The sequence below is a fragment of the Lutjanus erythropterus genome, chromosome 15, assembly GCF_056507025.1.
Source record: "Lutjanus erythropterus isolate fLutEry1 chromosome 15, fLutEry1.hap2, whole genome shotgun sequence".
Taxonomy (NCBI): Eukaryota; Metazoa; Chordata; class Actinopteri; order Lutjaniformes; family Lutjanidae; genus Lutjanus; species Lutjanus erythropterus.
The window spans coordinates 28,986,349-29,013,056 of NC_139331.1; the positions used below are offsets into that span (position 1 = coordinate 28,986,349).

A 26,708-nucleotide genomic window follows, 5' to 3' on the forward strand; every position below is an offset into this window, starting at 1 on the left:
ATCATTCGCAATTTGGAAAAGAATTCTCAAACACGTGACAGTGGACATGAAATCATCTTTCACAGTCTCACGTTTTCACACAACTACAATGCACGTCTGGTACAAAAGTATCCTGCATTCAACAAACAAACAGGTTGATGGACACATTACACTGATGTAAAAAGCTAAATCTCCAAAAAAAAAAATTTTTTCCCATAAAAACACAAATGAGCTCTATCTTTGCTTCGGTACCAAAAAAAGTAGAAAGTGCCTTCAGTTCTGTAAAGCTCCTAATCAAAGGAGTGTGTGCAGTCCTCAGGGATCAGCTGTGTTCTCTTATTTCTTTAATATCTCTTCATTTTTGCGCCATCTCTTTGCGTAGCTCTGTCAAGTACAAGTGATTCTTCCCATGAGTCACCTCCATGATGGCCATTGCCTGTGAAAACACACAAACAAATTGAATTTTTACAATAATTTACAGCAAGTCTGGGTTTATTGAACCATCTTTTTCTTGCCTCATCAGCTTTATTGTCCAGTTTAAAACATTTCTTAGAAAGTTAGCAAATGTAAGTAATAACTTGGTTTGAAGTGCTTTGCAGCTTCTGTATGTGAGAGTGTGGTGTAAAAGCTCAGCAGGTGACGTTACCTTCTTGAGAGCGCTGATGCCCACTGAGTGTCTCTCTAAAGCCATGTACAGTCTGCCCAGCTTCAGGTACATGGAGGACACGTTCAAAGAGTAGGCTGGATACAGTTTGCTGCAGTGGAAAGACGTCACACATACTGATTACACTTCAACAGGTGAGACATCTTGCAAAATGTTACTGATATCATAAGAAAAAAGCTAGTTTTCTTTTCTAAAATCTTATAATATTAAAGTACAGTTGACTGTAATCATAAATAGGGCTGCACTTGGTCTACTAGTCTTTTCTTCTCTAGTTGAAAGAAAAAATGTTTGTTTAGTGCAGACTCCAACAAATATCACATGATCATGATTTCACAATTTTTTTTTCAGTAAAAGTGAAAATTGTGAAGCAAAAACAATAATTCCCTCTAACATTGAACTGTGTATTGCATATCACAACTGCAATTTCAGACAAAATAATCATAATTTTAACTTTTTTCAGCAGCCACAGTTTCTTCTCACTTGTAAAGTTTGACGATCTTCTCGCCGTATCTGATGGCTCCGTCCGGGTCTTGCATGTAGAGGCAAACCCCCATGGCCTGGTACATCATGTGGAGCATGTAGACGTTTGAGTCATCGAAGACGGCTCCCATCTCATCCAGGCTCTGTTCACACATCTCCAGCAGCTCACTAGGGGGTGCCACAGAGTCAAGGCCGCGCCAACACAAAACCACTGAAATGTGGTGAGTGGGAAGCTACTTGGTTGAAAGGTAAGTTAGTTCTTTTTATTTTTGTTCAATCTCAGTTAGTTAGAGTTATTTATTGTTTTAAAAGGATATTTTTTATGCTTTTTAGGGCCCGGAATTCTCTGATGGTTTTCCTGGCGTAGCGCACCATGTTGCTGATGACCTCTGGCTCAAAGGGGTCACTCCGCTTACGTACTTTCAACTTTGCCTTGTCCTGCAGGTGAAGACAGGAGCGTGACAGAAGTATGAAGTGCAGTTTCAGAGTTTTACATATGAATTACAACTCTAATTCCAAAAAAACTCTGGGATGCTGTGTAAAACGTAAATTGAAACAGAACGCAATGATTTGCAAACATTTAGAATACAGTAAAAGACAAGACATTTATTGTTCAAATTGATAAACTTTATTATTTTTTGTGTCTTTTGTGTTTAGTATCATGATTGGATATTAAAGGGGCATCTTCAAAAGGCTCAGTGGCTCACAGGCATGGATGTGCTGAGGTTCCCCACTTTTTGACAACAACGTTTCTTGTCACAAGACTGCAGGAGTTTAGGGATTTCACCATCTACAATCCATAATATCATTAAAAGATTCAGAGACTCCAGAGAAATCTCTCCATGTAAGGGGTAAGGCTGAAAACCAACACTGAATACCAATGACCTTTGACCCCTCAGGCAGCGCTGCATTAAAAACTGCATAAAATCCACATAATTGTTTAAAGGATAACACATGGGCTCAGAAACACTTAGAATCTTAATCTTCTTATCTTAAATTTCGCTGACTTTTTTTGTATGAAGAGCTCGCACAAACGTGCCGCATCAGATTCAGCAAACGCTCGTAACTTCAGGTAACTTTGTAAATGATCCATCTGCACATATTTGTGTGTATGTGCTTGAGGCTTGAAAATTAGCATAATTAGCACCCCAATAATAGCATGTAAGGCTACACTTTCTGCCCCATATGTCAGGAGGTGTTCATTCATGAAAATGCCATTAGAGAGTACAAAGAAGAACTTCACGACGTCCTGTTTACCTTAGACTTGGTTTTACACTCCTGGCAGTCACAGGTGAAGTAATAGGACTCTCTCAGCCTGTTGTTACGGTCGTCTGTTGGGTAGAGGAGGTCGATGTAGCTGATGAGCACCTAGAGGTGGAAATAACACACACGGCACATAAGAATCCTAAATGGAACACGCTCTGTCCTTCACATTTTTCCTCTTGTTTGAATGTCGCAATTCGCTGCCAGATAGCGCCCAAACTGCAGGTTACAAGGTCAGTCTGAAAATAACCCCACCTGCCTCTTTAATCAGCTGCTGCATCCCCTCCTTCACACCGCCGCACACACTCTTCTTCAACAGCACCGTCTTGACATGCTGACAAGTAAACTGTCATTGACCCGGTGCCGTACATCAGCAGTGACGCCCTGCTCTGCTCATGCCAAAGCCTTCACACTCCTGTCTTTTAATCTCACTATCCTGATGTCAAAGTCTCCAAGGTTTTTCTGTTTTGAAGGTTCTGTCTCATACGTCAAATTCTCCACAGCGTTTCAATCCAAAACCACTTGTGTTGAGAAAGAAAACCACAACCTGTCAAGTTTGTTTCAAGATTTATGAAGAATAGTTTGACATTTTGGGATATCTGCTTGTTTGCTTTCTTGGCGAGAGTTAAATGAGAAGATTGATACCACTCTCATTTATGTAAACTGTAAAAAAAAAGTTGATAAACTTGCAATTTCAAGGAAACTGTCTTCACTATTTTTTATTTTTAGATTTTTCAGTTTTGAATCAAACTCAAATTCATACGTTTTAAAATAAACTACATAAAGTTTTGCTGATCTATAATCTTTTGTTGAGATTTTTCTTCTTTAAATAAACTTGAATCTTTGAGTTTAAGAAACCACCTGCATGATTTGGAAGATTGAAGATGAAATGATTGCAACTGAAAATATTAATTTATTAACCCCCTAATCTCTTACATTTCAATTGGTTTACTTATAAAGTTTGAAATATAATATTTTTGAGGGGGTTCTATAACCCAAAGACTGAAGTTATTGTAAATCATCTCAACAAAACATTAGTATTTGGTAAAACTTTTTCAAAACTTAAGAGTCTGAGTTGAGCTCAAAAGTTAAACATCTATTGAAGTAAGTTGTCTTAAAATTTTTTATTTTCCTCTCTACTTTTTACAGTGTCAGCTAAATATGAAGCTACCATCAACGGCCTTTTAGCTTAGCTTAGCTTAACTTAGTGCAAAGATGAAAATGGGGAAACAGCAAACCTGGCAACCTGGCTCTGTCCAGACTGTAGACAGCAGCCTGCAGCCCACTGCACCAGCTGTGTGCCAGGTAAAACTTAGCCTAGTTATAAAATTAATTTGATTAATGGATCACTAAAAGCAGTTTACAAGTTACAACGTAACTCTAAGTAACAACTAAATAGTCAAACTTACCCCTAATGTAAGTGTAAAACATAAAATGTCACTGAATTATTTTCATTAATGGTAAAACAGCAGTTCTTCCTGACACACAACATCATTTTTCTTTAACTGAGAGACATAATTTATTGATATCATATTTCAGTTTTAATCTATCTTACTACAGTGAGTGATGCCAGTCAGAAAGCTAATACACACAGCAACCATGACTCTATGTTAGATCATTGATTATTAGATTATATAGATCATTTAAAGTTGATTGATTCCTGTATATAATTTGAGGATGAAAAGGAAGTAGTGTGTCATTTAATTTACTGTTCTTCACTGGTTTAAATGTAATTCAGTTTCTTCCTGCGCAGGCTGATCCAGCAGAGTGAGCTGACAGACGGACAAATGTTTCACATACTCTCCCCTCTTGTAATAAGCACAGGCGCTTCTTCAAACACTCACACACACTTGGAAAAAAAAACTAAAACCCAACCCCCTCTAATGGCAGCTGTCGCTTTTCCTCACTTCATCTCCGGGCTTCATGTCCTGCACCGCCCGAACATCCGCCGACGTCCCGTTATATGTGACGATGACGCTTGGAAGACAGCTGTGGTTTATCAGAGCCACGCTGTGGACACGCAGACAGACAGAGAATTAAAATCCGGCTCTTGACTTTCTTGGATGAAGTAGGAGCGGAAGCACAAACCTGTTATTGCTCACAGAAATGACATAACAGTGACATAACTGTTTTATTTTAAGTGGTATTTAGCACTATGTTACGAACGCACACACAGAGAAGTCTTCAGGACACTTGAGACCTCTATGTTTGTGAATGTGCGGTCGACTGAAATATGTCAGCGACCTTGCTGTTACCTGGGTGGCAGGCTGGAAATAGCTTAAAAAAAGAGCTGAGAGGGCGAATTCACCTTCACACGGCCGGTTTTAAAACTTAACGGCCTCTGACACAGCAGGGAACCGATTTTAACACCAAACGACCGACTGGAGAAGGAAAGTTGTCTTGCTAGAAATCATCAGTCTGACCTCTTTGGATATCTGTCACGTGTTGCTCTGAATGCTGACCTTTAATAGCATTCAGCATTCATGGAGTGATGTGGTTTGCCTGTGCAGTAACAATGATTTGAGCCTTTAGGAAAGGACTAATGTCCCAAAATAAAATGAAGGAACACATGTCCGAAGAAGTCAACAGATAGAGAGGAGAACACTGAGGCACCACAGAAGAAGAAGCTGTCTGGGGAGGGCAGAATGTATTGTGATTTCCGTTGACTCAGATTTGGAGTCAATGAAAGTAAAAGTGTGTTATAGTTCTTCTGCCAGGCTGCTGACATGTGGCATTCAGTGTCACCTGCCCTGCATGCTGTACGTTCCTTCATGGTGTGAATTAAACTTTTATTTCAACCACACAAGAGCTGATGACTGTTGGAACAGTTGAAAGACGAAAAAAAGAGAGTCCGGTGTGTTTAGTGAGAGCAATAAAACAGGTGTTTCTCATGAGACAGAAGGGATCTGACTCTTAGAAAAAGGTCTCTCACCGGAGCAATCCTGTCCATACTGTAGTCAGACACTTAACAACAACAATCTGAGCCTGTCAGTGGCTAAAACAAGCAAACAAGCAAGTGTCACCTGCCCTGCGTGCTCTGCGGTGCGCTGGGGTGAAGTGGCTGACAACGCATCACCTGTGCTTCGTTTCTGTCACTCCATCACAGTCAGTTTTGTGGCTGTCATGACTTTGGCTCTCAGTTTGTAAAGTTTACAGCCTGTCAAGCTGGTTGTTTCACTTGTTTCACCCTCTCTCATCAATTAACCTCCAGCGCATGTTGTCATGAGGATTTGTTTAATGTGTTTGACTGTGACTAAAGGGGTGAGGGATCTCTGGATGAGCAGCCCTAGTATCTTTACATTTGTTGTACAGAATAACAAAGTGATCACATGTATGTGAGTTTTTCTTCTTACTCTGGGTAGATTGCAGTTCCAATGTGGGACAGTTCATCATCCTCTACAGTGAATCCATTACAGGCAACCTGTTGAATAAATGACACGGGAGAGAAAGAAAACAGGTCAGATAGATATTATCAATCTTTCACCTGTTTTACTTCAAATTATATATCATTTTTATAATTTTACAGTTGATTATTGAGGTGTGTGTTTAATGTAAATATGTTTATAACTAGTCAAGAGCATCCATATCACATTTTAACTTCTAATTCATTATAAATAACATCTGTGTGTAATGTTTTATGACTGTTGATATAGTGTAGTCATAAAGCATTACGAATGCATCATTATACACTATAAATGCCCCCATAATGCATGATAGATTCATTGTAAGTGTTACCATAATTTGCTACGTCGTCTCCCCTCTTAAACTGCAGCGGTTGTTGGAGAAATCATGGACAAGCAAATTATTAGAATAAGAGAATCTATACTTACTTGACATTGACAACAAAAAAATGAGAGTAAAAATCTGCAGATTGTGTGTACGTGTATGTGCAGTACCTGGGAGAAGAGTGTGAGCAGGTCTTTATGGTCGGGTATCTCCAGATGTTTGGAGTAAAAACGATGCAGTGCGGCGATGTCTGCCTCGTTCATCTCCCTTTTGTCATTGTCTACGTCGTCCACATCTGTTAGAGAAAGAGGGGTTGATCAAATGTGTATTTTTTAACTTTTCATTTACTCAGGGAAACATGCAAACCTTTTTATTTTATATTCTGTTTAATATAAAACGATGTGAACACCACTTGCTATTTATGTCAGGCTTAAATTAAGAAGTGAGGCAGCGACCGGGTAGAACATAACATCCTAATGAGGATAAACCTTCTACACCCAAATGAAACACTAGTTTCAGTGCGGCCATTTGTAGGAAATCTTATGTGCTACTTGAGGCTATCTTTAAGCACAACCCATAAAGTTTGTCTTTAAAGCCCAGTGTGTAGGATTTAGTGGCATCTAACAGTGACCTTGCAGCTTGCAAACACCTTGCATCATCCTCCTGCAGTGGGAGTCAAAACACAACATTCTAGAAAACACAATATTTCTGAAAGCACAACCGGATGTAAGAAAACATACTTTACTAAACATGACATCATTTCAGAAAAAAACCCAACATTTCACAAAACACAAAATTTCAGATTATGGATGTGATTGGACAGAACCAAGTCCTCTTCCATCTTTTTAAATTCAACTTGAAATTTGAAATTTAAATCCCTGTAAACACACTGGACCTTTAAATCTTTGTATTATTTACCATTTTGTCACCCTCATCCTCTTTACACTGTATGTATAGATGTTATGACTGGATGTTCAAATTACACTGAATTAAAATTTTGCTGGTTTTGAAATGATGTGAGGAACCACACAAAGAGAGAGAGAGGGACAGTTCCTTTGATGGTCTTTGCTGAGAAGTTTTACTCAGAGCCGGTCTGTTATTCTCTAACAAATGTAAATAGACAGGGATAAACAGCTCTTCTTCCTTCGTCACTCTCACTATGCCAAGGCAGGAACACATTGTCACCACATCCTCTGTATACTACGATCTGCCAGACTGTGTGTGTGTGTGTGTGTGTGTGTGCGTACATGTGATCCTCCTGGCCCTGACCCATGACACTAGAGTCAATTTATTCTCGTACGTCAGACACTCACATTGACTCAGCGTTTCAAAGGAAAGATGAACTTTTCCCCCCAGACGTGGAGACGCACAAGATCAAAGTCACACACAAACATGGACACAGTGATAAAATCGTCTGTTTCTTTTAACAGCTAACATTGCCAAACTTTTCTTAGAACTTTAAGTTACAGGCTCATATATTGCGATTAAGTAATTATTTGAACAGAAACCCTTGCAGGGAAACTTTCACTTTCGTACCGTATTACTAAAGAATATTGGTGTTTTGTGGTTGTAGTGATTCAGAAAGGGGCTTTCTGTCTGTTTCTGTGCATAAAAGACAGTTCAAGAAAAACATCAGAATCGATACAGCAGAAGCAGAGATACCATCTTTTTTGTCTTCACGCTTTCTTGTCAAAACCTACTGCTTACATTAGCCACAATGCAACTCAACTGCCAACAGTTTAGTTGGAGATTCCAGTGTGTCAAAGCCCCATAAGATATCAATGCACAGAAAGATGAGTTTTACACACAAACCAAAGTTTGATTGACACCATGTGGGCCGATTGTTCACGATGACAGCTTGAATTCACTTTGGACAAAAAGTGAATCTGTAAATATGTATATCCATTCAAGAAATCAAAATGTAACTCCTAAATATTATATGAGATCTTAAGCATGCGGCACGGTGGCGTGGCACGGTGGCGCAGCCGGCTGAGGCACTGGGGAGTTTGTAGCTGGGGCAGGGCCTTTCTGTGTGGAGTTTGCATGTTCTACTCATGTCCATGTGGGTTCTCTCCGGGTACTCCGGCTTCCTCCCACAGGCCAAAGACATGCAGCATAATAAATTAATTGGTGAATCTAAATTGCCCATAGGTGTGAGAGTGAATGGTTGTCTGTCTCTATGTGTCAGCCCTGCGATGAACTGGCGACTTGTCCAATGTGTACCCCGCCTCTCGCCCAGTGTCAGCTGGGATAGGCTCCAGACCCCCTGCGACCCTTCAAGGATAAGCGGTTACAGACAATGAATGAATGACCTTAAGCATGTTTCTTTCAGTTTGCTGGTAGGTGGTCATGTTTTACAGCCCGTACTTTGCTGACGTATGCTGCTGGCCACCATGCGGCGTCCTGCCTGAAACCCTCCACCTTGCACTTTTCTGATTGTTCATTGGTGCATGTGGTAAACTCATGGTCATTTCTCCAACAAAACTGGCTTTGGAAAGTAGACATTCGTCAGAGCTGGAAGAGGAGGAACCAGGGATGACACAGAGATATATATTAATGATGTAATGAGGAGCTGGTAACACTACAGCCTTATTTTTTTTCATTCTCAAATTCTCAATTTTCTAGTCTTAATCCAACATCATGTGATGCAATTGATCAGCCTTGACGCAGCTTCCTCTGAGGCCACAAAAAACTTAATAACAACTTCTTTCCCCAGATGCAGGATCATTCTACAAGTCCTGTCAACAGACTTTGAGTTGCCCCTCAACAACCACACAAACACCTAGACTTTTATGCCACATACACACAGTTTTTAACACCAGGAAATATAAATTCAGATACGTTTTTATGATTTTGAACCAAACCTAAAAATTAATTCCAACATCATTTGACTACACTGACATTTGACTCTCATGCAGTCAGCGCTGTGTGTGTTAGCCTAAAGTGCTCCTGCTTCCCATTCAAGTTGTTACACTTGTTCTGTTGTCCAATGGCCAGTTGACCCACATCTATAGGATATATATAGATGAGCCCTCTGTGTTTCTCTCCGCCTAATCTGAATGGGTTGTGCTTTTTAAAGAGGGATCTCTAGGGACACTTAGTACTTAAGCACAGACTCAGAGTCTGAAAACATCACAGTGGATCTGACGCTTTCCATGTGGCTTTATCATATGTGCTTTTATGTCTGTGTTACAGGAGCAATAACTCACGTGATTCCATCTCTCCTATACACAAGATCTTCTCTGAGGCACATCTTTCTTTCTGTGTTTTCTGTGAAAAACAGGCGTGATAAACAAAAATGACCCCAGTGACCCACAGTGCGTGCCAGACAACACTCCAACAGAACGCTGCGAACACTCTTTTTTTTTTTAACTGTCTGACCTTCTTGGCGAGGATCCGGGCCACCAGGCGGGACATCTCCGAAGGGCACCAGTTCTCTCCGAATGCAGTCAATGCAGAGCACTCCAGCTTGTGCATGGCCCAGTCCCCTTTCTGCGCACAAACACAAACAAATATTATAATATCATGCAAAGGACCGACCCTGCAGTTTAAAGCCAATTACATTGTGCGCATTTCAGATTCTTTCACAACATCAGTTGGTATATACGGCGCCTGCACTAAACTAGACTCTAAGAAACAAAGGTGCTAATTAGAACCTCAAGGGTTCTACAGTGACTATTTTGCACATGGGAGAGGTTAGCATTTAGAGTTTTCTGCAAGAAAGCACTTTCTGGCTTAAATCAGAAAACCCAGAAAAGTCTTCTGGAAGAAAGGCTTATTGTTGACTTAAATTTTTAGAAATAAAAATTACTTATTTTGACTTATTATCTCAATTTTTTTTATCATTTCCAGGTTTCTGTTGCAGTTAGGTTAGGTCGTAAGCACCAAAAGCACTGTTTAACTTTAGGTTTAGCCGACAAAACTACTTGATTAGGTTTAGAGAAAGATCACGGCTTGAGTTAATATAGACCATTAACCACATGTTGAAAAGGCTTTCTGGCAGAAAGCCCAGACGGCTAACTTCTCCCATGTGCGACTATTTGGCGTCATCTCAAACTCAAATTTAACTCAACGTTAAATAGTCTAAGCTGTATTTTCTGAGTCTTAGCTGTAACTATGTTTAGTTGTGCTTACAGCTGCGAGCATCCATTAAAGTTATGGGAAGTCAGTGATTTGTTTTTTAGGTCATGAACATGAACTGGACATGAATAAGACCATCAATGTCTAGATCATTTCATGTCAGTCCATCCAATAGTTCTTGAAATGTAGGACTCCTGTCCACCCGCAAACATAATTATCCAACAGTAGCTTTTATAAAGGAAATACACAGTAATAGTTTGGAGCTCTGGGCTACAATATAGGGTCAATTATCTCACACTGGGTCCATTAACCACTTGTACAGATATCATTACATTACAGGGTCATTCTGTCCCTCCCCCACATGTGTCTCACCTGGCATTTCACATTGCAGTAGAAGGCTTTCTTGCACTTCCCACATCTTGCCAAACCTTCTTTCCTACAAATGACAAAAAACAAGGTCTATTAGCTTTTAGCAAACTGCGTGAGAGAGCCTCACACATCCTTCTTCCCCAGACACACAACACTCAATGTCAGGCAGCAGAGCTCAGAGGATAGTGGATTATCTTATATTTCTGGTGAAGTATCTATGTGTAAGTGTGTGTATGGACATTTAAACATCCTGCTCCACTGCTCTGAGACAAGAAGCAGCAGTTGCTGGTGGTAGCTGGTCGTAACTGATAGCAATGAAGGGCTTTAAAACATTCTGTGGTATTAATAGAGCTGACCTTATGACGGACCAGCTGTCTGTCTACCACAGTGAAACAGTAAAGCAGACCATAAGTCCATCCAATTTTCTTTGAGACACACACTGTTGGTAGTCACACCAAGTCCAACAAGCCCGTTAGTTGGGGGACGGGCCAAAGCATTGAACACACTACATAATGTAAAGTACAAGTGTAACAACAAGTTAGACCATGATGATTAATTTTTACAATGATACAGAGTCTACGCTCTACTTCAGCTTTAGTTAACTTAAAGGGCACATCACCCAGTGAGTCTCTGTGCAGTCAGTAAAAAACAGCACAGAAGAAAACACACAATATTACATGTAAAACTACAAACACATACACACACACTCTCACACAATACAATATACAAAGATGTGTGTAAAAGCAACATATCTCAACTATAGTCACAGTGGCCCCTCACGGTATTGCAGTGAAAAATACACTACTGCGCGTATTCAGTGGGCTGTAAAATCAGGAAGTAAACCCAGAAGCTGGAAAACTTAGGTGTAAGTGACTCTCATTGGACTGAATCAAACTTTCTCAACTGTTATTGGGGCAAAGGGAGGGAGGTTGTATCAAGCATCTTGTCCTCTTTGATGAAATGGTGTGTTGTCTGTAACTGTATCTGCAAAAGTTTCTAGGCTCCAAGCTCCGTCTGTACTTGCCAAGATGAGAGATGATTCTGAAATTATCGAGGTCGAGGTCTATTTATGCAAGACTTAAGCTACATTTAAGGTAGGTTAGAGTGGATTACATCAGGATAAAAAAAAAGGAGGCCTCGAATACAGTTTGGATTTGGGGAAGAGTAAATCATCTAAAATCTTTTTTCACACGTAATGTGGACAATTCTAAACAAATATTACAGTTGTGTGATCTCATCTGACCTTTTGTTCCCTGTAAGAATTCCAGCAACTGCATTTTGAATAATCTGAGGTTATTTTATTTATTTATTTATTATAAGATTACTTCAGTAGTCAACTCTACATGAAATAAAAGTGTGAATTAGTTTTTTTTTTTAGATCAGATTGTGACATTAAGTCCCTGAGTTTGACTATATGTGTAAGATAATAAAAAGGTGCGCTTGTGACTGATTTTATGTGCTTATTTAGACTAAGATTAGAGCTAATTATAACACTAAAGGGGTCACCACAGGCCATAGGGGTCTAATTTAATATTTGGGAAGTGTAATTACACTGAATTATTACATTTACTTTATGAAAAAATGCTCCAATAAAATGTGGGTGTTTTGTAATAACCACAATAACATATTGCATTCAAGCTGTTTACTACAAAACACGGCAGATAATTACAGATTGTGAGTGTTTTTACTTAATGAAGTGAAAATGTATTAAATTTTGTCGCGTTATTACATAATGCAGCATTATTACATGACAATAACTGGTTCCTCAAGACTGAAAATACAAAAATATATGAACTGCTTCTGTAAGAGTGATGATGTCTTACATCACAGAGAAAGGTGTGTACACAAGGCAACCAGTTGCATCCATACCCACCTGTAGACTACAGTACAAAGAATATTATTAGAAATTTAAATTAGAGTGCACTGGAGCTGCCATTATTTCAATAACACCTACTATATATTATATCACATCCAGGCAAGCAAACACTTGATGACTACAATAATTCACGATTAAACCATTAATGTTGCGATTTGAAATGATTGTAGAAGAATATATGCACTTGTATTGATGATTATCTCATTAAATTATTTCAATATGATTGAAAATGTGTGTCAGCACAATAGATCAGCAGATATATTATTTTACATATAAAGCCCATTCAGTTGAGTTGAAATACTGTATTATCTAACAAAATATATTTCTTGTGTTTAGCATTCATGGGGGGGGGGGGGGGGGCACAGAAGGTATGTAGATATGTGGAACAGGATATGTATGAGCCATTATTCTGAAAGATGAGCCGCATAACCAAAATAGACTTTATGGAGGGACATTTTTATGACAAATGGCTCCATGTGGCGCTGTCTGGCGGTCAAGAATAAGACTAATCACTAAAAACTGATCTGGTAAAAAAAAATAATCTTGGCAAGTGAAAGGCATTGGCATCATAAACTTATTCAGAGCTAGACTCTTTATGAGCTGTATCACACATAGAGAGGTAATAACCAGTCATAGTTACCTGGTGAAGCAGAACTCACAGTAGCAGCCTCTCTCCTTCGCAGACAGCACGTAAGAGTACGCCTGGCTGGAAAACAGCAGCTCTCCCACTTTAAAGGCTCTGGTAACGCGGAGACCTCGCCCTTTTCCCGGACTGTCAAACCTCTCGACTCCCTCGATGCTGCCCGTCATCGTGCCTCTTCCTCCAAAATGACGCGCAGGGACCCGGCAGGACAAGAAGTGGGATGGCTCCAAGTGTTGGGGCGTGACCCTCCCCCAGTCCATCCGTAGTGGCATCCTGTGCCACGGCGTGAGCCCTGTTGCTGGTTTACACGCACTAAGAAAGCATTTTAAAACTTTTTCTTGAGAGAGACAAACTCTCTGCTTTTGTTATAGCACCCTATCTTTTATTTAAGGAGTCCTGTAGAGTGATTTTGCAACTCTTAAATAACTTTCGAGGCCGGTGTTGGGGGCTCTACTGCTGCTATGGCAACAAGATCCCCTTTAAACGGTCGTGCCTAGAAGGGAATCCCAGACCCGCGAAAAATCTCCCGAGTTATCATTTTAACCCAAAGTAGGATCTGTCCCAAATCATAACCAGTGTTTTTAATCCCTTAACGTACCCATATATTAACAAAAACATTGTCACATCAGAAAACATAATTAATTTGTACAACATAGGCAACGATGAAACAACACGTCCAAATCTCGCGAGAGTTTCGCAAAAGAAGGGTTCCCTTCTAGACATGACGCATAGAAAACTAGCTCACCGTCCACAATACCTAGGTTAGCTATCAGTGCCATTTCAATTAAAATCCCAAGTAATCATCTTTGAACATGTAATTCTTCTTCTTCTTCTTATTATTATTATTATTATTATTATTATTATTATTATTATCATTATCATTATCATTATTATTAATATTATTATTATTATTGTCAGGTAATTTAATTATTTGCCCACCAGTTCCCGCTCGGCACATGGACTTTACATTTTGGAGATGTCACAGATTTTTAAACAGTTTTACAAACATGAAAATTGAAAAATTCACAAGAGAAAGAGGCACAACTGACCTTGTTTGCAGTTCGCGGTACAACGATAAGAAAAGGCCTTTTAGCCGGCGGGGATTTTTTGCTGCAATACCGCGAGTGGCCGCTTGGAGAAAATGGCGGCACACTGGAAGTTGATTTGCAATAAAGAATGGGGAAAAAAAACACTCAAAGATGACTCGATGAATAGTATCAGACGTTCAGATGCAGTCACTGTTATGGCACTGCGAGACAGTATATGAGTCTCTGGTTAAGAAGTGAACATAATTTAAATGAAGCAACCAGTTAGCTTGTTTTCCGGTTTTGCTATCGCTAACGACAACGGCTGTGTTTTTGCACTGCTAGCTAGCTAGTAAGTTGGCTACCAGTGATGGATGCAGTGCAGTGGGACTTTTTTATAAATGAAACAAGCGACGGAGTTGGCTTGTCCCCCTTCATTGTTGCTTGCTAACTGTGCTTTTAACTTGTTAGCTAGCAGAGATGTAGGGAGAATCTGAGGGAATCTGTCAACAAACAACCACAGGAACAAGTGCAGTTGGACTATACAGAATGACCACATGGATGTTCATCTCATCTCAATGAAAGGATGTCCTCTGGCGACAAAATAATGTAAGTCACACACATCCATCCTATTTCTACCTGTTTCTATATCTGTCTCTTTGCTTGCAGTGTTTTTCAGATGGTTACATGTCTCTGACGGTGTGTTTACTTTTTGTGTAACTGTTACCTGTATGAGATTAGGTACAGTGTTATTGCTACTTGTATAGACAGCTGCAGAGCCATAGTTGTTTTTCTTCCTTTATTTATACATACTAAAAACAACAAGACACTTTCCAGGATTTCATTTAACTGTATCCTGCAGCCCTAGTAGATCATTTTATATTGTTTCACAGTTACAGTATTGTGTTATAATTTACTGTCATAATAAGTTGGCAGCAACCAACAATTGTTTTCACCATCGATCGTTCTACATATTATTGTATCTTTGTAAAGGATGGTTTTTAGCAAGGAGGCTTTTAGATAACAATTTTAAGGTATTTTTTGGGTGCATTTGATACCTTTATTAGAAAATGGACAGTAGAGAGATGGCGAGAAATGGGGGCAGAGGACAGGAAAACAAGAGTCTCTGCCAAACTCAAACCAGGGACATGGTCACAGGGTTCAACCAAAAGGATCGTGTAATTGCCCAGAGCAAGTAAAATACCATTTTGGGCTAGTAAGTCTAGCAACTTGGACAAGAAACACATTATATAACAATATCATTTTCATGTAAAAATAGTAGGAAAAGGTGTTTTTCAGGTCTCTCAGATATTGAGGTTTCCTGCTTTCTTCCATTTATTCTCATTTTAAACTGAATATCTTTGGGTTTTGCCTTCAATTGGTCTCCACAGTGTTGGTACTTTTTACTGCAGTTCAATAAGGCCACCTGGTGGTGAAGGCCAAGAATATCTTAGCAGTTCATGCCTACTCTGTTGTACAATGTCTTTATTTGTGTTGTGGCGGCTGTATATGTAGATCAGTTCACTAAATACATTCAGCTGTAACAACTGGCTTTGATTACATTATTCAGCATATGCAGTGTTTTATTCATCATGGACGTCAGACCAGGTCATATTAATAGAAGGAGCCTTCAAGTCCCTGGTAGCTGGTGTCCACTTTTGTCATATTGTGCCATCATGTGGGTGTTAATTGTAATTGCAGCCTTTAATGATTGAGATGCCCCGTCATGATGCATCACAGTCCAGCAGTCACCTCAGGTGCAGACAGATTATCCGACAACACTGAGTGAGCTCTGGTGGGACGTCCGGCACTCCTGATTTTTTACACAGAGGTAGACAGGGAGAGCTCAGGTCAGGGACTTGATCTTGAGTAAATTGAAATATTTCATAAGCACACACATACGCCTGCTCTCTCTGTCACACACACACACACACACACACACACACACACTCACACACATAAACACATACAAGCACAAACCACTGTGAAGATTTGTCCCTCATCTGTATCTGAAGGCTTTATCCAACCTTGCCCCAGTTTCCCCCGATTTATTATAATTCCATTTTTCCAGTCTTTCAATCTAAAGATTTGTTCCTCCTCATTTTTTAATAACGCACAAGCAAGGCAGGCATGTCCCTGGGAGATTATGTGGTCGTCTTTGGCGTCTCGTCTTGATTACATCAGAGGAACCTGATTTGATTAGGAAGAAACCCCCTGTTTTGGTACGCGCTCTCTTTAGACCTCCCCGCTGTGCTGATTTCTTGCTTTGTCAGAGGGGATGATCTTGATGAATATGATCTGAAAGAGAGGGAGGGAGAGGGGGATTAGGTGAAAGGATTATAATTTCCAATGACGAGAAATAATAAGAAACAATAAATCCTAAGTAGATTTAGTTCTCAAGGAAACCCTGTTAGGGAAAATCAACAGAATAAGAGACAGAACAGAAAAGAGACAGGACAGAGGTATTAAATAGATACAGTCGACCTGACCTGTTTGGCCTGAGAGATAAGTTTAGCTCTTCTTTTTGTCTTACAAACTCAGATTTAATGGATCCCACTATAGCATTTGTTTTGGTTCAGAACAAGCTGTTTTAAACACCAGTTATTATAGATTTGATCTAGAATTCATTTGACGCTCAAAGTTTTTTCATGTTCCTGCAAAGTCTGACTGCTTTTCTAGACAAAAAGAAGAACAGCTGCTGATTAGTTAATCGCAGAAAATTAATCTGCAACTTTTTTAAAATAAAAATTAGTTGGTTCAGCTGTTTTACAAGCAAAAAACCCAAACGTTCTTTAGTTCCTGCTTTTCCAATGTGAGGATTGGTTTGTGTACAATAGTAATATAATATGTTTGGGACAGATGATTGGATGGTACAAGATATTTGAAGACATCCCCTTAAGCTATGGGAAACTGTGATACAATGCAGATTATTTGACGATGAAAATAATCCTTAGTTGTAGAGCTGCAGCAATTCATTGATTAATTGATTGTCAATTGACAATTTAATTAATTGCCAATTAATTTGATAATTGATTAATTGGTTTGAGTCATTTTTAAGAAAAAAAATGTCAGATTTTTCTTTTTCCAGATTCTCAAATGTGAATATTTCCTGTTTTCTTCACTCCTTCATGACAGTAAAACGTACAGTAAAAGACACTTGATATTTCTTTTGAATAACTGATTAGTTGTTTGGTCTATAAAATGTAAGAAAATGTCTCATTTTGCCCAAAACCCAGAGACATTTGACTTTAATTATCTTAATGTGGCTGTTGAAATTCATGTCTGAGTCCATGACTGCACCAAGATTTCTCGCTTTGTTTGTTGTTTTTAACATTGGCAAGTGAAGCTGAATGCTGACTTTTAATCGTTATTTTTTGGCTCCAAAAACAATTAAGCTACTTCAGTTTTGTCTTTGTTTAATAATAGAAAATTCTGGCACATCCAGTTGTGGATTTGTTCATTGCAGTTAGTCACAACAGCCTCTTCTGTTTAGACAGTTTTGCACATTTTTGCTCGTTTTCCTGTTTTCATTAACCTCTACTGTCATTTGACATACCTGCCATTCCTCACCTGCCCTGTAGTTGCCCTTAGTGTGTTCTCACAGTTCCTCCTCACCTGATCCCCTCACTGACCGGCACACCTGTCCACCGTTCCCTCACTAGGTTTCCTTCATACATACCAGCCCCAACGGCCAGTCTTAGCCTTCCAGCCCTCGTTCCTGTTTATTGCCTATTCCTGGTTCTGCCTGCTTTGCTTGCCCTTGCTGACTCTTACCTGTGGCTGAACACTGTGTAGTTAACAACTGATTGCTTCCAACTGCTCGGCCTCTAAGTTGTGCTTCTGAATCCACATCACCGTGTGCACCACCGTTACTGTTTTACTGTCTCATAATTTATCCGCACATTGTCAGAGCTCTGTTCACCCTGCACCTCTTCAAGGATCAAACAACATAAGCACTCCGGCTGTTTTTACACCTTTAGAAGACAATATGTATAACTTATGGCCATCCTGCTGATGGATATACGCAGTACATTGTCACATTGGGGAGCTCATAAAACAGCAGCTGCTAATGCCTCTCTGCCACGAGGTCGCGGACGAGGGTCACGAGTGAAATCCAGCACGGTTAAAGGCCTTTGCTACTTTCGGTCTTGCAGTAGCAGTGGACGGAGGCCTCTGCGCTTCACACTCATGACCTTGTCATCGCATGCCGTTCCCAGGCTGCCGTGCTAACTAGGGGTCATTGGCAGGGCACGGCTTGAGAGATGGACGGTGCTGCATGTGTTTGCATCCAGCGGAGAGAGCAGGGAGAGAGTAATTGATAATTCTGGGTTGTGTTTTGGGAGGGGGTGCATGCCAAGACCCTATGTAATCGTTCCTTTATTCTCCTGAGCCGAGCACAGGCGATGTACAATAAATCTGCATTCTTTCTGATGAACTCACTCACTGAGACAGTGTCTACCGTCCCGCCTCGTCCCTTGTCAGCCAGTTAGGGAGCCAAGCCTTAAGCCTTAACCCCCCTGTCTCCACTCCTGGCTGGGGGGGGAATGTGACGCCTGCCCGCCTGCTCGCCTGCTCGGCCGTCTTAGCCCTGTGGGCTTTGCAGGCGCGGAGCCTCATCTCCCACTGTTTATCCATGTGTCTTTACTTTGGCTCAGGCCCGACGCTGTAGGCCACTGTGGGCTGAGTGGGGTCCACTGCCCTGTGTCACCCACCTAAGCTCTGCTTTCACTGGAGGGCTTAGCGCCTCACCCCTCGGTCGCTTTATGAGCAGACAGCTGGGCTAATCTGTCTTCCCTCCTCTGTCTCCCTCTTTCTTTCTCCTTGGGTCTTGCCTCATCTCTTCTTTTGGCTCCTTTTGTCGTCTGTTTGAAGTCGAGTTTGCTCTCATGCCTTTCAAACACCAACACTGCTGTTGCTGTTTCGTCAGTGCACACATTAGGGCTGTCACTTTTTCCAAAACTCAAGTTCGAATGAATTTGAAATGGAATGCAATTTGTGAGGATGAATTTGAATGGGCACCCCCTCCTTTCCCAGCAGTTTTTAATTTATCAGAATAATAATTATAATTTGATCCAATTGTCTGTGGTGATGCCTCACGTGGATGGGAAGCTGGAATTTGAATGTGCAGATTTATTGTCAATGCAGAGTGAGACAGCCTCTTTGCACAAAGTTCACATACAGTTACTTGATTTGCTGTCTACACTGTACCACCCAAAATACTTACAGACACTGCTTCACCCTGCTTCTTTGGCATTGTGACACCTTATGTCCTGTATTTTTGTAGTAAACAACTAACATTAACTAAAAATTTCTAGTTTAGTTTACTAAAAGTGGGGCATGCAGTAGGTGAGGCTGATAGTCAATTTTTAGGGCACCATGATAAGGCAAACTACTTCAAATGGTCTGTTGAGCTTATAGACTGTGAACTTTGATTTCAAACAGGTCATTACCGGTCGAATATAAACCTTTTCCACCACATTCGAATGTCATTGTGTGTGTTAAGGCTGTCATCTTTTATACACACACATACAAACACAGAGAAGAAAATTTTCCATTTGTATGTGTCTGTGCTACACTTTTTTGCTGACGCAAAAGGAAATTCATGAAGCGTTTGAGTAGGGGAATCACAAGTTTAGGTTTGTTCCCTTTTATAAGGATTCATCAAGTTCCAGCCATTCCAGCTGCACTTGAGCTGCAACTTAAAAATTACTTTCTCAAAGAAGGCACAATGAACAGAGCTAGAAATTAACATGATACATGCGTTTATTAGATTGACAGTTGAATAGTTGTTTTAGTCATCTTGTAAGTGGGGATGCACAATATTGAATATTTGCTGACACATTTTGGCAGGTTACTTATCTCGACATATACACATATTTTTTCCACCTTATTTCAGTTAACATCACGTCTCTCTTGTAATGAAATTATGAGAGAGATGTTTCATTTTCCTGACCGCACATTAGTCAAGAGCAGTCCCAACTCCCAGCTGCAGCCTGGCTCTTGTCCCTGCTTACCTCGACTCCTCTTGAGGGGTGGTCCGTGGTGGTGTGATCCACTGATCTGAATGCATGTTTGGAAGATGCTGACTTCATTGTTGATCGACTCAGGGTCTGGTGCTCTGTAATCTAAAACTCATGCTTTATTTTCCAAAGCCTATGAGTGCATTTCTATAGTTCTATCATAAGTGAAAAATTACTACTAAAATAAAGTAGATTAAAAGAGAAGAGTAGTGAAATTTGAAAGAGCCACCAGCCACTGCATCTTCATGTGCAGCCGTTATTTATATAAAGCCCCATTAATTGCTTGTTATAGGATATAATTCATTAGCAGTGACACGACTATTAATATCCGTATTGTTTTTAGGCCTGAACGTTACAGTGACATTGTGTAAGTCTCCAACTCAAAGACTTGAGACTTGAGTTTGACTTGTATTTTGGTAACACTTGACACTGACATCACTTTGCATTCTTTTAATCTTCCATTTGCATCCGTTTTATCCTCCACCCTCCATCATCCCCTCTTCCTCACACCACCTCTGCCTCTCTCCACCCTCCCTCTGTCCTCCATCTTTCCCTCCTCCTCCTACTCCTCCTCCGCCTGCCTTCCCTCCTCCTTCTTCTCTTCACTGTCCTCTTCAGCCGTCCGGCTAAACTTAGAAGTGACAACAGTTGCAGGGTGACACCGAGGGCTAAATAAGACCAGAACAATAGCTCCCCCCCCCTCCTCTCCTCTTCTCACCCCCTCATCTCCCCCTTTAATAGACTGCCATTGTTCTCTCCCTTCACTGTTGCTCTTTCAGGGAGTTTGTTAGCTATGCTAATGAAGGTTGGGCTTGTGTGGGTTTAGCGAGTGGGGATTTGATGCTCTTTAACTGGGCACTTTTAGAAAGGAGAGGCGATCATAAGTGTGGCCGGGCGGCTATTTACCACCAGTCAAATGTCACAGGCGTGTGGATGTGATACAACAGAGGAAGAGATCTGTTACATTCCTCATCCACTTGCTTCTATTTGATATCTGTACACTGAAACTTCCAGAATAGTCAGCAAATGTATAAAAGAAGGTATTATACAAGAATATGTGCCACTGCCTCTCTAATGCACAGTGTACTGTATATGTCAGCATGTCGGAGTCCTTGCAGAAAAAAGGAGTCAAGTAAGACAAGATGCAGAGACTACAGTAAGTATAGTGCAGTCAGTCATCCAATCAGTCAGTCAGTCTGTAAATAGCCTGGCCGGTGGCTCCTTTGAGCTTTCCTCTAAGAGGAATTCTCTTTCTCCTTGGTGTATTAATAGTGCCTGTGCATTGTTTCCTACAGCAGCACTGCTGCAATCAAAGGAAGTTGGCCTGCTAAGTATACAGATATTTTCCTTTGTCCCTATGTTTAGCAGTCATGGAAGAGTCAGATATGTGTGTGTGCTACTGTGCACGAATGTGGGTGCGTTTCTGTGCGGGCAAGTGTGTGCATGCTCGTGGGTATTATGTCAGGTTGTATGTTTATTTATGTGTGTAATCGTATATGTACAGTGATACATCCCTTTAATTGTTTGTGTGTGTCTGTAAGCCACTTACTGACAGTGTGACCTTTTATTTCAGAGGTCATGTGCCTTCACAGGTTGTTGGTGTTTTGGTATTTTTATTTTCTGGAGCAAATTTTAATCCGTTGCTAAAGTAGTGGCACAACTTTGGATTTTTCAACACATCCTCACACCTAAATGCCAGAATAGGCATTATTGTCATTTACTCCCAAAACAACATATAGCTGTTATTGATGGAGAATGCTGGCAACGAAAAGCTTACTGGACCATATCTGCGTTACAACATGACATAACTCAAGTGGCTTTACACATGTGGTTTACGTTGTAAAACATTATCAGTTTGGTTAGGTTTAGGCAATAAAACTACTTGGTTGGGGATAGGAAAAGATCTTTACGTATATTTCATGAGATTAGAAATAACTATTATAATAACAAAATTTTAAATTACTCAAAACTTTAAATAACTCTATGTTTACTTACTTCTCCTGTCATGTTTACTATGTCCAATAGGGGGCGGTGCCTAGGCATAAACAGTCATATAAGCTGCTTGCACTTGCGCCCAACACACTCTTTTCTGGTGTGAACTCCAGTTAAATGAGTGACATAAAGCTTCTGGTTATATCGCTATAAGAGTCTTTAATGTAATATACAGGGGAGGCCAAAAGCTCAAGAGGTTTCTCATGGGTCTCCTCAGTTACAAACTGGAGTAAGCAAAGTAGACATAAAACTACTGATTATGATTGTGAATTCAAATATCTGATTTCAAAACCTAAAGTTACTCTGTAACAACAGTCTCAAACAGATAAGAAAGTCATATGAAAAAGTGGTGCAAGTAATGCAGAAAGTAACCTCTTACTATCATTGAAATAATTTTTCACATTTAATCTCTTCCACTCATTGAACAAGGCCATTATAATCAGATTTGTCTGATTGCTTTATAAATGCTTTTGATGAAAATGAGATATTGGAGTCCACCTTTCAATAAAGTAATTAGCTCTATTTGAATGGAAACCATTACATGTTAATGCTCTCCTTGGCCCAATATTTTCATAGTAATTGATGGTGCCAGCCAAAATATGATTGCCTGACATTTAAAATGTCATGAGGACTGATTTAGTAGTATGTGAGAGCCTTGACCTGTCATTCTCTGGTGCTGTGCCTCAAATTCTTTTTAATTGGGAATTCGGAGACCTCGGACGATGGGCTGCACTATACATACACACACACATACACATGCTCATGCACACACACAGGATTGTGTTACTATATTCATGGGGATCTGTCATTGACATAATGCTTGCAGTGGTTCTCGAACTTTTTCTGGCATGTACCCCTTTAGAAGCCGAAAAAAGTTAATGCCCCACACTCCACAATTCTTATTAATCATTATTGACGATAGGGGAAGAAAATAAATTTAAAAAAAGATCCAAGTTCAATCATAGTGACAAAAAGGGAGAACATGATAGCATCAGCAAACTCTTGTTTGTTTATTTTTCCCCACATAAATCATGCTCGTTCAACTTTACTCCATATTTTTCCTTGGTTATCAACGCCCTACAGTTTCCACAATTTGAGAAACACTGCCCAAACCCTATCCGTCACAACTGTGCCAAACCCTAACCCTAACCCTAGAGCTAACATAGCTATGTAGCAGCTCTGTAGGTCACTCCATCGGTTGGTGGGTTGGCCCACAAAAAAAATCCTCTCCTTTTGGCAGCTGCAGTTTTCACCCTAGGAGGCTGAAATTTTGCAGGAGGTCAGAGAGTTTCCTTTTCTACTGCTGTGACTTAATCCCACTTCTTATACTTTAGCCGAGGAGGTCAATCGGTCGGGTGTGTGTTCGTAAACACATGCACATCAGGGCTGTGTATTGGCAAGAATCTAGCGATAGGATGCGTATCATGATACAGAGGTTATGATTCACTATATTGTAATGTGATATACTTGCTTTTTAATCTAATTTTAGGAAAACTGTCATAGTATAATTGAACACACCACAACATGCATGAAATCTGAGTTAAAAAGTTTATTTTTTTATGCAATCAGAGCAGTGAAGATAGATAACAATTCTGATATCAGTATTAGCTCTAAAAATCTAGTATTGGCTGGGCCCTAACCTAAACTTAATTCTAGCCGTAACACCAGACCCTGGTGTCAAACAGCCCTTTAAAGTTGTGGTGTCTAGTATTTTGGACCCCACAAATATAGTGAAACAAGCCAACACTTGCACACACAGACAGACACACTAGAGTGAAGCAGGTTGTTTGTAGTTGCAGCATGGTTACAAGCACCCTCATGCACGTTCTCACATGCTCAGAGACATTAAAATACACAGGTTAGTCATCTGACATGCACACACACACACGCTATAAAAGACGCACACAGTTACACCCTGAGCGGAGCAGGTTGGTTGTCCGGTGACCAAGTGGTGGCGTTGAGGCATCACCGGTCACTTGGAGTCTGCCAGTGACTCACCAAGGGCACAATGGAATTAGTGAGATTCTCCGCAATGTGACAGCTTGCTCTGGCTAAATGGTGTAATAATCTACCCCTCCTCTCTCTCACAAACCTCCAGCAGCACATGCACACATACCCACACACACACACACACACACACACACACACGCTCATTCACCCCCCACCCCCTCCCTTTCGCCCTCCCCATACCAACTGGCACAGATAACATTGTCTTAAGCTATAAAAAAAGATTTTTTCCCCTCCCTCCATTGCGGTAATTATTGAATTAATGCAGATGGAGAGAGACATCTGCATGTTAAAGTGTTGGCCTCTCTCTTATGCACAGCAGATGTTCCCCTGTCATTTACTCAAATTATGCTGCTTAGATACACGGAGGGAGAGAGAGAGACACACAACGAGAGAGAGAAAGTTACTCACCAAGGCGACATTGTCTTACAGCCCTCAGAGTGTCAGCTACCAAATTCTCTGTCCGTCCTTCAAGTAAAGCCCAACTTTCTTCCCTCGAGGTGTTTCTCAATGACAGTTATACTGCTGTATTTGCTTCATAATTACCATCTAACTGTTTTATTTTAAAGACGAGGAAAATTAAATACAGAGAGAATCCAAAGTGCTTTACATGAGGCAAAGAAATGCATTGAAACGCCTTTTAAAAGCATAATAAAGGGAAAAATAAAAGCAATGAAAATGAAATAAAATACAAATAGACAAATACAGACTAAAAGCCAATAAATTTCAGTGCACTAATGCATTACCAGAAATTTTAATAAAGGACTTAATGATGCAGTAGAGCAAAGAATGAATGTAAGGAGTTTTCATTTAAATTAGAAAAGTGAGTAAAGTTGATGTCTTTCATGCTTTGGTATGTTCTTCAGAGATCAACAGTAAGGATTGCCTGGGGTAAGTAAAATACCATGTCAGGCAAGTAAATCTAGTAACTCACATGCTCGACCAGGCAGAACAAAACAAAGGATTAATCTATTAAACTATTTTCATAATTGATTATGGCAAAAATTGGCCTCTCAAATATGGAGATTTCTTTGTTTATTATTATATTAAACGGGTCTTCAACTGAGAAAGAAAACATTTAAAGACATCACCTTGGACTTTGACAAACTGGGATGGACATTTTTTGCTATTTTCTGGCACTTTATAGATGTTGCAACCCAAGATTAAACATGACAATTAACTTTGGTCTTTGCTGTTCTTTGAGAACTGCTGAGAAATAAAACAATTTGTGCAGGAGCAAGTAAAAATTGCCTTCGGGCAAGTAGATTTCTGACCCTCTCGTCTGACCAGGCAAGTGAAAAATAAGACACATTGAGCCCTTTTCTTAAAGAGATAGTTTGGATTATTTAAAGTGAAACTGTGTGAGGTACTTACTGATTGTACAAAAACTTGCTCCGTCATTATTTGGACACTGGAAAGGCTACTGGTTGGCTAAGATCCCGTTTGTGATTTACTCTGACTTTAACTCATCCAATTCCTGTCTGGTGAATTTACAGTGATAGTTCGTTTCCTTTGAAGTGGGGTTGTACGAGGTACTTATCAATAGTCGGTGTATTAACTGCAGTAAATGCCAGTCAGCACGCCCTCAGTTTGGAGGACCAGAGAGGAGCACCAGCACAGAAGCTAAGCAATGTACTGTTGTAGACAAGGTCAGCAACAAATAGTATTTTAGCCACTTAAAAAAGGCCCACCTAAAAAAAAAACAATATCCCATATTATGCCGTATTCTAACACATTCTGCTTAGCTGGGAAACCCTAATCAAATACAAAAATATCTGTCTAGTTCATAAGATTGTGCATGGTTTAGGTCCGCCTCCTCTGCCTGGTTTCATCAACGTCAAATCTACCACAAACGGAGCTACTAGAGGTGCAGCTCAGGGCAACTGCACGATCCCACTTAGGAAAACTGCATTTTTAACCATTTTTTCTATCTGAGCGTCACATCAATGGAATTCCGTACTACAGTCAATTATCCATAATATCATTAATTTAAGTGCAACTGTAAAAAAAATTGCATTATTGAGAACCAACGATGTCGACACTGATGTCACACTGTTTTTCCTAACCGGCTTTATGATGACTGTCCTCATATGGGCCGGGCAATATATCAATAATAACAATCGTATCATGGTATTAATCAAAAATAGGATCTTAGCCAACAAATATCCATTCCAGTGTCCAAATAATGACAGAGTATCATATAAAACATGTCATATAAATAGAAACATAACAAGCCAACCTCTCATTGATAGCTTAACCCAGCAGGTGACCTCTCGACCCTCTCTGCTGGTGGGGACTTTACAGTAAAGATGAGACAACGTCCTCTTGAAGATTATCTGTCGATTATTTTCAAGCGAGGACGAGACACTGCGTATGAGTGTGTCTCCGCGAGTGTGTGTGTGTTTGTGTGTGTGTTGCAGATGACAGATAACCAGGGGACCTTCTCCTTGGGATTATTTTCCAGGTTGGTTCGGCCTCATCTCTCCGGATTACGTTGATAAAAACATTCTTGTATTATATTTTCTGTGCTTATTGTATTAATACTCTCAGGCAGTTCCCAGAAAAAGCTCCGTCCCACGCCTGC

The 26,708-nt window shown here is 40.2% G+C and overlaps 1 protein-coding gene across 1 annotated transcript; it reads right to left on the bottom strand.

Annotated features, from left to right (window-relative positions):
* Positions 1 to 154: 154 nt before the first annotated feature.
* LOC146314595 (N-lysine methyltransferase SMYD2-B-like) lies at positions 155 to 13,283 on the bottom strand. The gene is made up of 12 exons (XM_084738144.1): positions 13,078 to 13,283; positions 10,565 to 10,628; positions 9,494 to 9,604; positions 9,322 to 9,382; positions 6,283 to 6,407; positions 5,740 to 5,807; positions 4,294 to 4,396; positions 2,381 to 2,491; positions 1,441 to 1,561; positions 1,124 to 1,298; positions 626 to 734; positions 155 to 415 (listed from the first exon to the last, which is right to left on the bottom strand). Exons 1-12 carry the CDS (start codon positions 13,245 to 13,247, stop codon positions 335 to 337), a joined length of 1,299 nt encoding a protein of 432 aa, XP_084594270.1. The 5' UTR covers positions 13,248 to 13,283; the 3' UTR covers positions 155 to 334.
* Positions 13,284 to 26,708: the final 13,425 nt, after the last annotated feature.

Bases quoted from the DNA above. Each gene is read 5' to 3' on its own strand.
- LOC146314595 (XM_084738144.1), bottom strand. From the start codon at position 13,247: ATGACGGGCAGCATCGAGGGAGTCGAGAGGTTTGACAGTCCGGGAAAA. The intron at 9,383-9,493 runs GTCAGACAGTTA...TGTTTTTCACAG, and splicing joins CCCGGATCCTCGCCAAGAAG to AAAACACAGAAAGAAAGATG. The intron at 6,408-9,321 runs GTGAGTTATTGC...TTTCTCTAACAG, and splicing joins TATAGGAGAGATGGAATCAC to ATGTGGACGACGTAGACAAT.